The sequence below is a fragment of the Notamacropus eugenii genome, chromosome 6, assembly GCF_028372415.1.
Source record: "Notamacropus eugenii isolate mMacEug1 chromosome 6, mMacEug1.pri_v2, whole genome shotgun sequence".
Classification (NCBI taxonomy): Eukaryota; Metazoa; Chordata; class Mammalia; order Diprotodontia; family Macropodidae; genus Notamacropus; species Notamacropus eugenii.
The window spans coordinates 329,993,535-330,010,975 of NC_092877.1; the positions used below are offsets into that span (position 1 = coordinate 329,993,535).

The 17,441-nt window shown below is 37.5% G+C and overlaps 1 protein-coding gene across 5 annotated transcripts in view; it reads left to right on the forward strand.

The window, feature by feature from the left end:
- Positions 1 to 13,623, forward strand: part of LOC140509960 (uncharacterized) — a 54,312-nt gene extending 40,689 nt beyond the window's left edge. For 2 of the 5 annotated variants that reach the window (XM_072618126.1, XM_072618125.1), the window contains 2 exons: positions 3,852 to 3,958; positions 12,910 to 13,623. In XM_072618126.1, coding sequence (XP_072474227.1) covers positions 3,852 to 3,958; positions 12,910 to 13,037 — 235 coding nt within the window. In that variant the 3' untranslated portion in view covers positions 13,038 to 13,623. The remainder of the gene's footprint in view (positions 1 to 3,851; positions 3,959 to 12,909) is intronic. The other 3 variants (XM_072618128.1, XM_072618129.1, XM_072618127.1) reach the window with 2 other exon arrangements.
- The last annotated feature ends 3,818 nt before the right edge of the window (positions 13,624 to 17,441 follow it).

The following is a 17,441-nucleotide window of genomic DNA, read 5'->3' on the forward strand; positions in this document are numbered from 1 at the left end:
GTGCCTGGTGCATAATAGGCCCTATATAAACGCTAATTATTATCCTTATTAGCTACATGATATCCATCCAAGGTCCTTTCCAGCTTTAAGATTTTATTCTACAATAATTTCCATTCTATGATTAACCAGAGGAAGGAGGTATGTGCGTTATGTTCAGCAAGTAAGAAGAATCTCAAGAACCATCGGTTTATCAACCTTTGTTCATTTGGGTTTTTTTTTATAGATCTATTACATCTCCAATACCTCTCTCTTGTTCTCTACTTCTCATCATCAAGGGGAAGGAGAATTTCTAAAATTCAGATCAGTCAAGTATTGGAAGATCTGAGAAAAATTTACTAAAATATGAGATAGAAAAAACGTCCAAAATGAGATTTTTCTCTAGATTTATCTATGCAATCTTTGCATTTACTTCAATTAGTTTTTAGCTGACTGTACAAGGAAACCCAAAGTAATACACAGATAATATAAATAAGTCACACAAAATAGTCTCTTGGAATATTTTACATTAATTCCTTTGAACCAATTTTGAAGGGAAAAAAACACAGTAAAATACTTTCCTATTTGATTTATGTACAACTTATGAGCCCCAGTAGCCTCTGCTGCTGATTGGTCATCTTCTTCTTTGATGATCTTTTGATGAATCTGTGGTCTATTATTGAGTGTACTACTTCCAGGGATATCGATCACTGCCCAACCATGTCCTCTCATATTATGCAAACTTCATTCATGTCTTCCCTGATAGCCCCCATAAGGCATCTACCAAAGTCCTAGGGGTCCTTCCTCTGGTTCTCTCTGCTTTATGTGAATGTACAATCCATCCTATTCATTAACTATCCCTCATTCTTGCTGTGTGTCTAGACCATCTTCTTTTCTAGTCACACATGACTCTGATGCCATCCTTTACATAGCTCCTCTTGAGCGATTTTTGACTCATGTATGTTGTAACCTACTCATGCCCACCATGCATCTTTCTCTTCCCATTTGGTTTACTCTCAACTTTATTTCTTGGCCCGCTGTAATACTTCCTGACTCACATCTCTCCATTATCCCCCAAAGACTACGCATCTTATTATGCTAAACAAACAATGTATTTTTTACTTAATGTTAACTAGCAGTCAGTCAACTAGTGTTTATTAAGCACTGACTCTGTGCTAGATACTGGGCTAAGCACAAGACCCCATATAGGGATTTCACATATTCTCTGCCCTGTTCTTGTTTCTTTGAGGTTTTTCTCTCACAGGCTCAAGTCTTTTTAAAGAAAAATTCTATGTAATTTTGACCAATAGATTCATGGCTAATATGGAAATATATTTTGATGACTTTATATGTATAACAATATCATATTTCTTGCTTTCTCAATGGTGAAAGGGAGAGAATTCAAAACCAAAAGATAATTTTTTAATTAAATTAAATTTTTGTGTTAAAAAAAAACTTTGACTAGGAGTACAAATCTTGCATTTATTAACCTCTGTGTTGTCGACTATTATCCTGTTCCTCAAATGTGGATTGCAAGATGTGCTGAGAGTCTTTTTAAAACTTCTCCTTTTGTTTTCTTTTTTTTTAATTTAATGATGTAGTTAAAATACCTCGTAGTATCATCAGCCTGTTGCCAACATTGTCTGGAGGCCTTTTCAAGGATACAAACAGATTTTTGTTGCTTCCTCTTTTTTATGTTGTTGCACAGAAGAGACTTTGCACGTGGTGGGAGAGGATTTCTTCTCATTGTCTTCTTAAAGCATTGTATCTGGGCCAAGCTGCTGCACTCATAATTCTTCCTGCTGCTAATTTTTAGAGCAAAGTCATAAATGCCTGGAAATGGGAATTAGGAGTGGAAATGCAGAAAGGCAAGAAATGCAGCTATATGGACAGCAGGCTTAATCTTCAAGGAAGCATTGAGGAATTTTCCCAAGTTCTGGGAAGAAGGCACACACTGGGGTCATTCTCCCACCACATTGGAAGGTCATGCTTCATAGGGTTTGCTGTGTCACATGAATAGGAGAGATGGTTCTTGGGATTTTAACTTAATTTACAGCAATTCCAACAATTTGAGATTTCATGCCAGTATTGGGATGTCTTCATTGCTGCTTTCTTTTGATCACTTCATTATTTACTCCTGTTTGACTACTCAGCGAAAAAGCTGAGGGGTTTTCATTTCCAAAAACTAGAAAAATCTCTAGTGATATTGGTATCGTTAAAGGTATCTCCAACAAATTCAATTTAAATTAGCAAACATTTATTAAAGTCTATTGTAGGAAAAGCACGGAGAGGAATCTTGCTGTTTAAAAGTGAAGCCATCAAGGTGGAAGGATGAGTGGGTTTTTTCTTTCCTTCACCTTATATCTTTACAACACTTTCTCTCTTGCCAAGTCAATATCCCTTTTCCTCAACTTTCTCCTCCTCTCTCTATTTTTAAATCTCAACCTGTTCACCTACCATTTCTCAGTTTATAAAATTAACACCAATTACTTCCACTTTTGGAAAGCTCTAACCATCCACCTTCATTGTCTACCTTTTAGGATGGGATAGATAGGATGGGATGGGATGGGATGGGATGGGATGGGATGGGATAGGGCAGAACATTATGGACTATGTTGTTCAATGTTTTCATTTTACAACTAGGGAAAGAAGGAAGAAAATAAGTATAGTAACTCTTGTTTCAATTGTCTATCTTACAGAGACTGATAGAGACTATTACTGTCTCTTTGAGAGTCAGATCATAGTTCAAATATCATTACTATAACTTCAAAAGATGAGTTACACTACTGGGAGAAAGAAAGTTTTGTATTAGAAATTGGGAAAAGTTCATTGAGAAATATAATACTATAAATTCAGTTGAGAAAGTAGCTTAATCTGAAGTGCTTCTCCCTATCAAATCAGGGAATAAACAGTATGTGTTTCATCTCTGATCCATGAGAATTTATTGATGAATTTGTGAAGAATAGAGAGGGAGGGTATGAAAATGACAACTGAGAATATGACTTGATATGAAGTCCCCACTTCCCCAGGGAGTGATGAAAAATGTCTATATTTTATCTGTGATCCATGAAGAAGCTAAGGCAGAGAGAAAAAAAGTGAGGATGGATTTCTTTCTTGAGAGAACTATATTAAGGGTTATTTTAAGACGAAAATCTAGAAAGAAAATTTCTATGAACCTAGAAGAGCATTCTACAAAGAGCTTAAAGAAGCTGAAAGGCTGTGATTATTGAAGAGAAGACAATGACAAAGGACTACTCCTAAGGAAACATATTGGGAGGATGTTTAAGAGACTTTAATCATTATTTAGAATGAGTTGGGAGATTTGAGTTGACAAGTGAAGAGGAGTCACCTACGGATATGTTGAGGGTTTGAGAAGGGTCAGGCTGTGACTAGCCATAATAGATAAAATAGTTTAAAAGGACTTTATGTCTATTATTAATTTCATTTCTTAGTAAGTTACATGTATGTATGTATGTATATTTTCATATATATATATAACATTAGGTAGTTTTAATGTTTAGTTATGGATGTTTTGTTTGTTCAGTCATGTTCAATTCTTTGTGACCCGCTTTGGAGTTTTCTTGGCAAAATTCTTGGAGTGGTTTGCCATGCCCTTCTCCAGCTCATTTTGCAGATAAGGAAACTGAGGCAAACAGGGTTAAGTGACTTGCCCAAGGTCACATAGCTAGCGTCTGAGGCCAGATTTGAACTCAGAAAGCTGAGTCTTCTATCTATCTACAGTGCCACCTCTCTTAATTATGGATAAGTAAAAGTGTTGGCATGGTGTGAATATGAAAAGGCAACCTCTAAAAAGAATGAATATGAATAATTATGTTTTGATCTACAATAGTTTTATTTTTTCTTTTTTAATACAGTCTTATAAAATATTCTGACCACTTAAGGGAAATAGATCTTGGCAGTAATGTTCTGGGAGAAATTGCTGCTACTCACATACTGGAAGCATTAAGGGAGAGAAAGAAAGGTAGAGTATTTCTATTTCTTTATCCTATTGAATTCCTATATTTTAAAATTTTTGTATTATTCATTGCTCTGTAACCTTTTCTGCTTATAAAGCAATGGCCTGAGACACAAGATGGTTCTAAAGGACTACCATAAACTAGCCCCATTTTGCTGGATTTGTCTGTTGATTTGCAAAGTTGTGCAATTTGCTAATTTTATTTCTCTTTCATTTTTCAAGGCCCTCTACCTATCTGTGTTTAATCTCCTTACTAATATCTTGAAAAGACATAGTAAATTCATGTTTATTTAGACCAAAACACCCAGAAAGCTCAAAAAAGGAGTGTTCTGGGGAACATTCGAGGGTGTCTAAAATTACGCTATTAGGCATAGGACTTTAGACCAACAACAATAAGTTATGGTCCTTTAATTCTTAGTAAAACTGTGGAGACAATTAGGTCAAGAGCTTGTGAAGTTAGCAACATAAATATTATCAGGGTCTCAGCTGGCTAATGTTTAAAAAAAAATTCTTTTGTGGTCCATATTGTAAATGCTTTAAAAAGAAGTATCACCTAACCAAAAGCTTGAATTGCTTTATCTGTTATAAACTGTGTTAAAAATTAACAAAAAAAAAGTTAGTAACTAAAAAACAAAAGAGTGTTCTCATAATACATAAAAATGAGAACCAAGGTTAAAATACTGTAAGGTATTTCAGAATCTTCTGAATCAAAGCATGGTAAAAAATGGTGTTCAGTTTAGTTTTGTGTTAAGTATATTTTATTATTGAATTCCAATTCTTAGAAAACTGATGATAGATAGATAGATCTTATAGGTAAGATAATTGCTATTTTTGTGAGAACAGGTTTCTTTTTGGCCCAGCTAAGTCAAGAAAGTAGAGAAGGCAAAGTAGGAGATCACACTTGCCAGTGCAGGGTGGGAGCAAGGAACCTAAACATGGAAACTAAATAACTACTAATAAACTCTAAAAGATAGCACAGTCTTGCAGTCTTGCATACAGTAGGCACTTAATAAATGTTTCCTTCATTTGAAAAAAGATGGGTTAAATAATCAATTTCGTCACCTGCATCTTAAATAGTCAAGTCCTATATCTTGTCTCCTGATCTAGTAGCAATGAGTAATGATTATCCAACCTTAATGTTGCTCCATCAATGGGTTTTCCCATTTCTTTCCCATTTCTTGGATTTTAGCATTCCAAAAAAAAACCTTGCTGGCAACCAAATTGCAAGGCACAATGCCTAAAGTCCAGGCAACCAATATGAGGGTTGGGGGTCAAAAATAGCCCAAATGTTCAGGGGGTACCCACTCAAGATATTTACCCTTCTCCTCAAAGCTGTTTATCTAACTAGTAAACATGAGTTAGTAGGTCTGTCTGACTGTCTGCTGCTATCTATCACTGCATAATCTCAGCTCCTACCAGTTATTCCAGTCATCAGGTTTATAACTATGATTGATAAAAAATACAGCCTGCATTCATTTGAATTTTTGGTATTACAGCCACAGATGAAAAATCTTTGTCAAGACTTAGTTCTTTGAAGGTCTTGTCTACATTTAGGACAATTTCTTGGGAGGAGTGGAGTAGTCCATGGAATGGCAGCATAGCTCACAAGTATTCTATGTGTGGATGACAAAGTAAAAGATTAATACATATAATCCCCTCCTCTTTTTTCTATAAAAATAGAACAAAAATAATAGTATGTATACATATTATGTATATATGTATGTATGTAATAGTACTTAATGCCTGGAACACACAGTAAGCCTTAATAAATTCTCCTTCTGCCTATCTATCCATCTATCTTTATCTGTCTACCTGTCTATATGTCTGCCTTTCTACCTATTGTTTCTTTCTATCATCTATCTATCTTTCCCTTATTTCTTTCCAAACTTCTTGTTTAGTTACTTTATAAAAATCATATTCTCTCTCCTGGTATATCTCTCTTTTCCAGGAATGGGTGGTTATGTATCCTAAACTCAGCTTCCTTTCCTGTGTCACTTCTAGAGAGCATATAATCTAGGACTATCATGTTGCTAGGTGAGACAGAAATGCTGCAAATGAAGCAGTTCTGGGAGGTGAGGAGGGGGGAGAGAGAGTATCATAAGATCATAGATTTAGAGCTAGAAGGGACCTCAGAGGCTATCTCCTTCAACCTTCTCATTTTACAGATGAGGAAACTGAGGCAAAGAGAAGCTACATAATTTGTCCCATTTAGTAGTTAAATGCCAGGGCTGGGATTTGAATCCAGGTCCTCTGGCTCTTTTCCAGCAGGCTTTCCACTGTGCCATCCTGCCCCCTGTAGTTTATTTTTACTTGGCATTGGGTTTGGGGGGGGGGAATGGATGTGGAAGAACTCAGGCAGAAGAATCAGCCTTAGCAAGGAAGAAGGATACCTTTTTTTCTCTTGACGGAAAGAGAAGGGGAGAAAAAGAGACAGTCATAATGCTGACTAATTTTGAGAACTAGGGGTGGATAATTAAGGCGGTGGCCAGCTAAAGAGTGGTCTCATCTCCTTATCAGAATGGGAAGCTAGGTCATCTGGAGTAGATATGGTGGGTGGGCTATGATGGCAGGCAAGAGTAGGGCAGAATCTGGAAGGGATTATCTAGAGCAGAAGTGAGGTGAGAGAAAGGTAGAAGGGGTGAATCAAGGACTATGGAGGGTCCCCTTGAGGTTATGAGCCATGAATTTGTACTGAAGGTAGCTATGACATCCATTTCAATTAAAGTTAAGTAAGTAAATAGGAAAGGGGTCTTTAAATCTTCCAGGCTTTCTCAGTCCTGAGGGATCTTTTTCATTAGGCACATCATTACAATGTCAACTAATTGTGTAAAGTTTCAAATATGATGACAGAAAGTAACTGTAATGTGAGCTTTTGGAGCTGCAAAGCATTGTGCTAACGTCTCAGGGTTTTAATCTATACAATGAGAGGATAATGGCTGAATATTCACCTAAAAACTGGAATTGCATATTCAAAGTACTTAAAACTTTTTTAAAAATTTATATAGATTTTTTTTTTACACTATAAATCCAGGATGCCTACACAATTTTCTCTTGTATCAAAGAAAAACAGTTAAACAAAGCAGACTGAGAAAAAAATAAACTTTAATACAGTCAACATTCCTCATTCATCGTTCCCTTCGTGTTGAAAAAAATAATGTGTTTCATTATCTGTTTTCCAGGGTCAACATTAGGCACAGAGATTAATCTGAGTTTAACTGATTTTTAGGGTTGCTTTTCTTTGCATTATTATATTGGTATTTAGTTATTTCAGTCACACTGAACTTTTCATGACCCCATTTGGGGCTTTCTTGGCAAAGATACTGGAAAGATTTGCCATGTCCTTCTCCAGATCATTTTACAGATGAGGAAATGCAAACAGGGTTAAGTGACTTGCCCATGGTCACACAGCTAGTAAGTGCCTGAGGTCAAATCTGAACTCAGGTCTTTCTGACTCCAGGTGCCATCAGCTGCCCCATTACCTCATTATATCACTGGTCTTCTACTTCATACTTTGCACCATGAATAGAGAGCAGGATCTGGAGTCAGGAAGACCTGAGTTCAAATTTGACCTCAGGTACTTTACTAGCTGTATGACCCTGAGTAAGTCAACTTCTGCCTCAGTTTCTTCATATGTAAAATGAAGGTAACAATAGAACCAATTTGCTACAGCATTGTGAGGATAAAGTATTCTTATAATTAATAGTAATATTATTATTAGTCCTTCCATATTTCTTCGAATTTCTCAGGTTCATTGTTTAATATGGTGAAATAATATTCCATTCCATTCACTTACCATTTAATTGTAATTGTTTTTAATTTGTAAAACTCTTCCCCAAATAACAAATACACTTAATTTTTCCAGTTGTTATGGCTGTTTTTCTACCACAAAGAGTAAAGTACACTTTAAGAAGCAATGGGAAATGTTTAGTTTATCATTCAAGTGACAAAATATGGAATCATGTTGAATGAGTTTCTATTTTCTGTCTACACCTTACCTTACCCTGAAATGATTTCAGACACACTAAGGAGTCAAATGAAGCTGTAGACATAAACATGAAGAAGTGGCTTCTCAAAATGATGTTAATTAACTGGATTTTTATGGGTAAAATGCACTGCCTCTTCCTTCTAACAGCACCATTTTCAATGCAAAATAATTAGAGACATCTTTGAAAATTGCTCAGAGAAGAGGGCCTGTGTTGCTGTTTTTCCAATGGAAAATAAACAGTTTCATTTGCCAATTAACAAGCTAAATATAAAATGTATTGTAAAGTCTAAATTAATAGAATGAAATTACTTAATTGCCTACTAAGTACTCTTTAATAGCCTGGCTTTAATGAAACAATATACCAGAAAGCTGTTTCTTTAGAATCCTGAGTAGTTTTACTTTATTGAAGGACATTAAGGAGAGTTGGAATAGCTCACACATTTATGTAGTGTCTTAAGTCATACAGAGCACTTACACATACTAAGTTTTTATGGCATTCTTTTTGGGGTTAATTGCAGGCAGTGTGGTGTAGTGAAAGGAACACAGGATTTGGAGCCAGAAGACAAGAGTTATGATCCCAGACTTGTATCACCTTGAGCAAGAAGAATTTCTCTTCTCCAGAGCTTAGTGTTTTCACACCAGAAAAATTAAAGGGATTGAGTTAGATCATCCTGGCCCCCAGTCCTATTGCTTAAGAGTGTTTGGGAGATTTCCATGAAAAAAAGCAAACAAGCAAAAATGCTAAATACAATAAGACTTTTTATTTGAAAGTCTTTCATATTATTTAAGGAAAAGTACTTAACTTGAAGGGGAAAGGTAACATGAGAAGGGGAGGAAAGGGAAGAACATATCATCATCATTGTTGCCAAAAGACAAAGATGCAACCAGATTTATGGAGCAATAGGCGATACAAAGTCTGCACCTGGCAGGAAAAGGAATGGTATCATAGAGGCAGGTAGACAACCTCCTGCCATTTTCTCCAACTCTCCTGCTACTGCACGCAGCACAAATATATGGAAATGAAGAGGTTTTATAGGGAGGGGCAGGATCTTACCCACGTTCATCTGATTTTTTCCCCATCTCTGACTGGGAAAGAGGAGGGAATATCCATTGGCAAAGTTGCACATGGGATGTTTTCAGCAAGCACGCTTTAAGGTATGAGAAGATCCAAAGAAAGGAAAAGATAGGGAAGGGGGAAAACCATGCAAGAAGAGGAAGCACAGGCAGCTTGTACAAAGAATCAGTTTTCTTAAACCCCAGTCTCAAAGGATCCTTCTAGCTCTAAATCATACAAACATATAAACCCACTCCTCTTCAGATCTTCCCCAGAACTACTGAAGACTCCGCTACCCTTCCAGCCCCCCAGGTTCAGAAGCTAGAAGTTGTCCTTGTTTCTTCATGCTCAGTCACCCCACGTAACCAATCACTTGCTAAATCTCATTGCTTCTATCTCCACATTTCCCCTTCACATCCCCTTCTCTCCACTTTCTCAGTCACCATCTTAGTTCCAGCCCTCCTCAGCTCTTGGCTGAATTGTTGTATTAACTTCCTAATTGGTCTCTATGGCTCAAGCCTCTCCTATCTCCAATCAATCTTCCACATAGCTGCCAAAGTATCTTTCCTAAAGTGTAGGTGTGATCATGTCCCCTCCACCCCACTTAATCAATTCCAGTGAGTCCCTATTACCACAAGGATCAAATATAAATTTCTCTCTTTGTCAATTAAAGCCTTTCACAATTTGGACCTCCCTATCTTTCCATTAGCCTTATATTTTACCCTTGTCCATTGCATTCGTAAGATCATATTGGGTCTACTTGCTTTTTCTAATGCTCCATTTCCCCTCTCTGTGCTTTTGTAATGACTGTCCCAACCCTCTTCCTGTGCCTGGGATACTGTTCATCCTCACCTCTGCCTCTAAGAATTCTTAGCATACCTTAGGACTCAGTTCAAGTGCCTTTCCTGGTTAACATCTCAACTACTAATGGCTTCCACTTTAAAGTTATCTTGAATCTATTTTTTAACGTATCTTGTATATACCCATATATGCACATGTTTTCTGTTCCATATAAGCTCCTTGAAGGCAGGAACTGTTTTCAATTTTTCTTTATGTCTTCAGCACCTAGGACAGTACCTGACAGGCACATAATCATACCATCATCAGTAAATAAGTATCAAGTATCCATTATGTTCCAGGAACTGAAACAGGGGCTCCTGGGATACAAGTACAATAAATGAAGCAATCTCTCTAAGTCAGTAGCTTACATTATGTGGGAGGAGACAATAAAAAATATACACATACACATATATGCACATGTATGTATTTTCAGAATAAATACCAAGTGGTGAAATATAAAGTACGATGATAAATATAAGGTAGTTTCAGATTCAAGGCACTGTTAGTTGAGGGAACCAAGATAAACTTCATATAGAAGGTGATTCGTGAACTGAGTCTTGAGGGAAGAAAGTGATTCTTCAGGATGGAGGTGAGGAGAAGGTGCTTTCTGGGTAAGAGGGATAGACAGAAATGAGAAATAGTGTCATGTGCAAAGAACAGAGAAATGGTCTGTTTAATCAGATTGCAGAGTGTGAGTAGGAAAACAAGTTCTAGCTAGTCTGGAAAGATAGGTTGGGGCAAGGTTATGAAGGTCTTTAAAAACTAAACAGAGAAGTTTCTATCTTATCCTAGCAGCAATAAAAAGCCATTAGAGCTTATCGAGTATTGAGTTTATTGAGGATAATGCTCATTTCCCTGAGCTTGAGGAAATCTTAAGTTAAGTCTGAGCTTAGGGAAAATCATTTTGACACCAGTGTGGAGGGTGGTTTGGGGTGATGACAGAGTTAAGTCAGGAAGTCTAATCAGAAGTCTGTTGCAATAATCCAGGCAAATGGTGATGAGGGCTTGAACTAAGATAATAGCTATGTGAGTGGAAGAAAAGGAAGATTTGAGAGATGTAGAAGTAGAAATGGCAAGATTTAGCAACTGATCAGATTGTAGAGTGAAGAGTAAATGTCAAGGTCACAAACTTGTCAGACTAGAAGATGGGTGATCCCTTCAACAGAGAGAAGTCTGGATAAGTTAGAGCAAAGATGATCAATTTATTTTGGACTTGTTAAAGTTCAAGATGTCTCCAGAACTTCTAGTTCGAAATTATATTCTATATATGCTTGCTGATTGATTATCTGAATTGATAAAAGCACAGTATTAAGTTTAGGGCAGCTACGTGTCTCAGTGGATAGAGTGCTAGACTTGGAATCAGGATGACTCATCTTCCTGAATTCAAGTCTGACCTCAGGCACTTCCTAGCTGCCTGACCCTGGGCAAGTCACTTAACCCTATTTCTCTCAGTTTCCTCATCAGAGCTGGAGAAGGACATGGCAAACCCCTGCAGTATCTTTGCCAAGAAAACCCCAAGTAGGGTCATGAAAGAGTTAGATACACTGAACAACAACTATTAAGCTTTATCTTTTAACTTAAAATGTGTTATCATTCATCATGATGAAAATTGCTATGTTCCCTAAAACTGGAGAGTTATATGAAAAGAAGGACTATTATATGGAAGAGAAAATTATATGGAAATCTTCTGATTGACCCCAGAAGGCAGAACTAGGATCAATGCTTATAAATGCGCTGAGACTCAGGTTTCCAAAGTAAGAGAAAACTTTGTCACAATTGGAGCTGTCCAAGGTAGGATGGGTTGGGCACCTTATGAATGAATAATTATAATAGAATTTATATAGCACTTTGAGATTTGCCACGTGCATTCTTCACAGATGTAATCTGATTAGATTCACACAATAACCCTGGGAGTTAGGTGATACTATCATCCCCTTTTTAAATGAAGGCTGAGGGAAGGACTTGACCAGGGTCATACAAATAATGCCTGAGGCTTGATTTGAACTCAGGTGTTCCTGACTCCAAGTCCAAGTCTGTGAGACTCCCTCATTCAAGAGCATCCAGATACCTCCATCTTCAAGGATTTGAAGAGCTACATGTGGAAGAATAATTACATTTGTTGTGCTTGACTCCAAGAGACAAAGCTAATAGCAATAGATAGAAGTCTCACGGAGCCAAATTTACGCTAGATGTCCAGAAAATTTTGATAACAATAGAACCATCTATAAGTGGTAATGGGCTCTACCTTCCTGGAGGTCTTTAAGCAAAGGACAGGTGACCACTTGTCAACTATATTATAGAGGGGAATCTATGTGTCACAAGTTAAACTAGATGAACTATAGGTTGAATTTCCATCATTGAAATTCTATGATTCTGTAGGTTGTGTTTGTCCTTCACTCTCAAAGGGGACCATGACATCAAGGAGATGATGACACAACTTGCGGTTGACTTTGATTTGAGTGAGGGAGGTCTGTGCAAGGTCACCAGCCTCACTTTTTCCTCCAGAGCCATCTGGGTCCAGTGGCCAGATATTCATCAGGACAACTGGAGATGGTCCAGGATGCAATGGCAGACCCCGGCCCTTTTAGGCTAAGGTCCTTTCAGGTTCTCACTTTAAGTGAGGCAACAGCCATTCATTAAATAGGCCTCTTCTTCCCCTCTCCTTTCCTTCCCTCTTACCTGAGGGTGCTCTGCCCAAAGGAAGGTACATTTTGATGGCCAAAAGCTACTTCCTTAACTTGGGGTTTACTGGTTAGATTTCTTTCTCAAAGACCAAGCCTTAAACCTGATTCACTCTGGAGCTCATAGATTGGTCAATAGGTCTCTGCCCTCCTAAGGTAGAACGAATGTAAATAGCAAATAGTAACTGTTTCTCTTTTGGTCAGCAACCCTGAGGATCTTCCCCTCCCAGTTTGATTTTTTTTTTGAGTTTGATGATTCTGTAATTTATAAAATGTTGAAAGAACACATAGCTAGCAATAATACAGAAGGAAAATATGTACACCTCACTTCCTATCAGAAAGAAAAAACTAGGTGCTGTGCCTGATGGAAAATGAACATCCTTTCTTCTTTCTGTAGGTAAATTACCAAACTTACAAATTGTAGTCACTCCACAGATTTCTTCAGATACCTTCAGATCCATCTGGAAAAACAGTAAGAAGTTTGGTTCTGCCCATAAGAAAAAGAAAAAGGTAAACAAAGAATAGTGTACCTGTTTGGGTAAATGGATCATCATCAGGAAGGCTTTATGAAAGTTAGGGAGTGCAGCTGGTAAAGACAACAGGGGTGAAATGTCAATAGGCAATTATAGGAATCACAGCACTTGGTCAGACCCATCCAATCCTGCATTCCATTTCTGAGGTTGGCATCCTCCTGCCTTGTACTGGAAGAGCGCAGTGGCTCCGGAAGATTAGGAACCTACCTCCAGGACATCCCAGTTTCACAATAATCAACTACAAATCTTTATCTATGAACTTGTCTAAACTTTTTTGGATTTAGATTTATGAAATGAATTATTATGATAAATTGATTACCTATTGTGGGAAGGTAGCCTCTTTATATTAAACTTCTATTTCTTTCTCATTATTTCACAGGCCAAAAAATAAACTCCACTTATTCCTGTGGACAAGCTGTTATGGATACCGAAGACAATGTCAGTGAGAAATGATATTTCCAAATAAGAGTCATTTTATGAATGTGTGAGAATACCTTATTCTTACATTATATTACATTTGTCATTTTTATAAAAAGTTGCTTTTCCAAGGAAAACTCAGTAAAACAGATTAAATCTTTTTCTGTGATTTCTCCTTCTTTTGAGCAAATGCAGTTTCTGCCAGGTTAGAAGTAAGCGTGCTGTTAACCTAGTTAAGAAAAAATGAATCTTCTTTCTGAGGTTGTGTTTGTGCAGGTATATTTGGGAAAGGGAGCTGTTCCCTACTTGTCACTTCCTTGGAAAGCACCTTCTACATCAAAGGAGAGAACTTCTAGCCACTCCACTTCTTTATTAAATTCAAGCAACAGCGTATTCATCAAACATTTCTTAGGTGACTCTTACGTTCAAGGCATTGTGCATAGGGTAGGAAATGCAAAATGAATGAGCTTAGTACCCGTCCAGGCAGAGCAAATGGGAAAGAAGAGCTAGGAATGAAGGTGATTTCCTGAAAAATGGTGAATAAGTTCAATAAGCTGAGATCTCTTTGTTCTTATAGTATGCTGCTTTGAATTTGAGGGGCTCTTGTGCTAGGTAGAATATAGCTATGGTGGGAAAAGAAAATCTGGGAAATTTCAAGGCTCTAGCAAGTTGAATAAAAAAATTGTTCCAGTCCTAGAAAGATAAAAATCTATTGTGAAGTACTTATTGAACACTTACTACATGCATAGCACAATGTTTGGTACTATAGGGAACAGGAAAGAAGCAGGAGAGCTATTCATTCAACAAGCACCTGTTTAAAGCCTGCTATAACACTGGGTTTGGAGGTGGTGGAAGGCTAGAGGTTTGGATGGTAACTTATGGTCATTCAACTCATTTAATAAACATTTATTGAGCATCTTCTACATGCCAGAAGCTGGGCTAAGTGCTGGAGACAGAAAAAGAAATAGTCCCTGTGCTTAATGAGCTTGTTAGAAAGAAACAATATGCATGTAAAAAAGCAAATGCAGACTACATAAGAAGCAAAGAAATTTCTGGAGAGAAGGCACTAGCGACTTGGGGGATTGGGGAAGGGCTCATGTAGGAGATGGAATTTGAGTTAAGCCTTGAAGAAAACTTGGGATTCTATAAGGCAAAGATAAAGAGCAAGTGTATTCCAGGCATGGGGCAAAAGGCATGGATTCAGGAGGTGGAATGTTACATATGAAGGATAGTAAGCAGACCAGTCTACAGGCTAGACTAAAGAGTGCATGAACAACAGTAATGTATCATCAGTAAAGGTAGGCTTGAATCAGATTGTGGAGGGTTATCAAAATGCAAACAAAAGTGTTTATAATGAGATACTTTATTCAAAGTTTTGCTAGGCAAACTATATCCACATCACCTCATCCACTGGCACAGTCATCTAGTCAAAAAGGGAAATGGGGTTAGTGTGTTCATAATGAAGCCTGCAGACTCCTAGCTTGTTTTACAGATAAGGAAACTGAGATCCAGAAAGATGAAGTGATTTAGTCCGAGTGCGATTTTAGGCGAGTCATTTAACCTCACCGTACCTCAGTTTCTTCATCTGTAAAATGAGGGGACTGAACTAGATGAGCTCTAATGTCCCTTCCTAGGTCTAAATCTAAGATTATCTGATTATAAAGACAAAAAGACCAAAGCTAAGAACTGAGTTTTGGTGGATACCCATCATACCCCACTAAGCTGGATCAGTTAGAAGAGGAAGGAACCATTTGGCTGGGGATGGGCCTAGGGTGGTGGTGAGCCTGGGAGGGAGAATGGGGTGAGAGGAAGGGGAGAAGGGGGACTTATCAACAGATGCAAAGAAGCAGAGACAAAAAGATCTGTACACAGAGTCACAGGTCAAAACAACCAGGGATCAACTGTTCTCAAGCAGAGTCTGTTTATCAAACAGGAACTGCCAGGAAGAAAGATTTAAGCTAAATTAGAGTTCAGGTGCCAGTAGGTCAATAAGCTGAAGATAATAGAGTCTTGGATCAAAGGGCAGATCTTACTGGCAGTTCTTATGGGGGCAGCAGAGAAGCACCCTGAGGGTTTTACAGCCCATATCAACTGACCCTGTGCTCCCTAAAGTTACAATTTTGCTGAGATTCATTTATTTTAGATTCATTTAACAAAATTATTTAAATATTTATTTAAAAGAGAGAGAGAATTCCACCAGTCTTCCAAAGAAAAGAAATTTCAGAACACTTTTTTCACCCATAAAAAAATATTTTTTATAGAGATGATGGAAAAGGAAAGAGTAAGAATGAAGACAGACAAGTGAAGAAAAAGAGCAAAAATGGTCATATTTACTTTCTTGGAAAGTCTTGTGAAAGGAGTTTTTGAAGGGATGAAAGTACTTTTCTTAATAGAAACACAACAGGAAAATCACCATAGTACAGAAATACAAATACCTTCCTCCTGACCAATGCAACAACATAGCCAACTAAGATACAACATAACCAACTAGTAGACATTTGGTTAAGAAATAACCTTGTGCACAGGTTTTATAAATTGATGGGATGTAGGGAAAGTGGTTGAAGGCTAGGGCAGAGTCAAAGATGACAGGTTTTGTGCTTGGGTGAGACTGGAAGGCTACGGTGCTACTAACAGGAGTAGGAAAGCTGGACTAATCCTACGATTTAGAGATGGATTAGGTTTTAAGGCTTATCTGCTCCAACGCCCTCAGTTTACAGATGAGGAAACTGAAACCTAGGGAAATGGAAAGCTTTGGCTAAGGTCCCATGGGTAGTAAGCAGTACAAATAGAGTGGAGCCAGTTTTAGAGAGATGATGATAAATTCAGTTTGGACATACTGAGTTTGAGGTAATATCAGGACATCTAGGTAGAAATACTGGACCATCATTCAAAAAAAAAAAATCAGGAATGGTTATACAGATTTAGGAATCATCCCCATAGCTGTGATACCTGAAATCATGACAATGGATCCTCTCACCAAGGGAGAAAATATAAAGAGGAAAAGCAAGGGGTTATGATACTTCATCCTCTGTAAAAGAGGGGTAGACATAGTGAGGTATTAAAATATGAAAGATGGGGGTAAATAGAATTCCCAGTAGAAGATCACATTCTTCTCAGTACAATAGAAAGTGAGGTCATTTGCTGAGAAAAGTGGGGTAAATTTTGGGTCCAGATGCGAAAGGAGGTTTGCAAAATCCCCTGTGGAAAGTGTGACAAGGTGTTTATTAGAGATGATTAAAAGCTTTGAGGTTCATGATGGAAAATACCATCCACATCCAGAGAAAGAACTATGGAGTCTGAAATCAGATCGAAGCATACTATTTTCTCTTTCTCTCTCTCTTTTAATTTCTCATGGTTTTTCCCTTTCTATCTGATTCTTCTTTCACAACATAACCAAAGTGGAAATGTGTTTAATATGATTGTATATGTGTGTATAATATAGTATATACATATGTATATACAATGTATATTGTATATGTATACATATGTGTAGGTAGTATGTATTGTATATAGTATATATACATATATGTATATATACAGCCTATATCAAATTGCATGCTGTCTTAGGAAGGAGGGGAAATTCAGAATCAGAATTTTATAAAAGTGAATGTTGAAAACTAAAAATAAGTAAATGACAAGCACTGAGGTTAAAGAATGATTTCTAGTATCAGTATCTTATCAGTGCGTAGGTAGCCATAAGATGTCCTAAGCCTTACAGAGCGTTCTGTTGCATTTAAGGGTCGATGGCACATTGGTTTAAGTTTCAGAGCCTGAACATCTTTAACTGGGAAGATAATGTATTGCATATTCAATAAACCCTTCTACTCTTATTTGGGTAAGCTCCTTTTCCGCCATTCCTGCACAGTTCATATGACTCACAGCACCTGTGAAGGACAAGTCTTGGTTTGCTGGTTCACATCATAGCTTTGTTCCTCATTGCTCCTCCATTCTCTGTTATCCTGGGCTAGCCCCCTGCTTT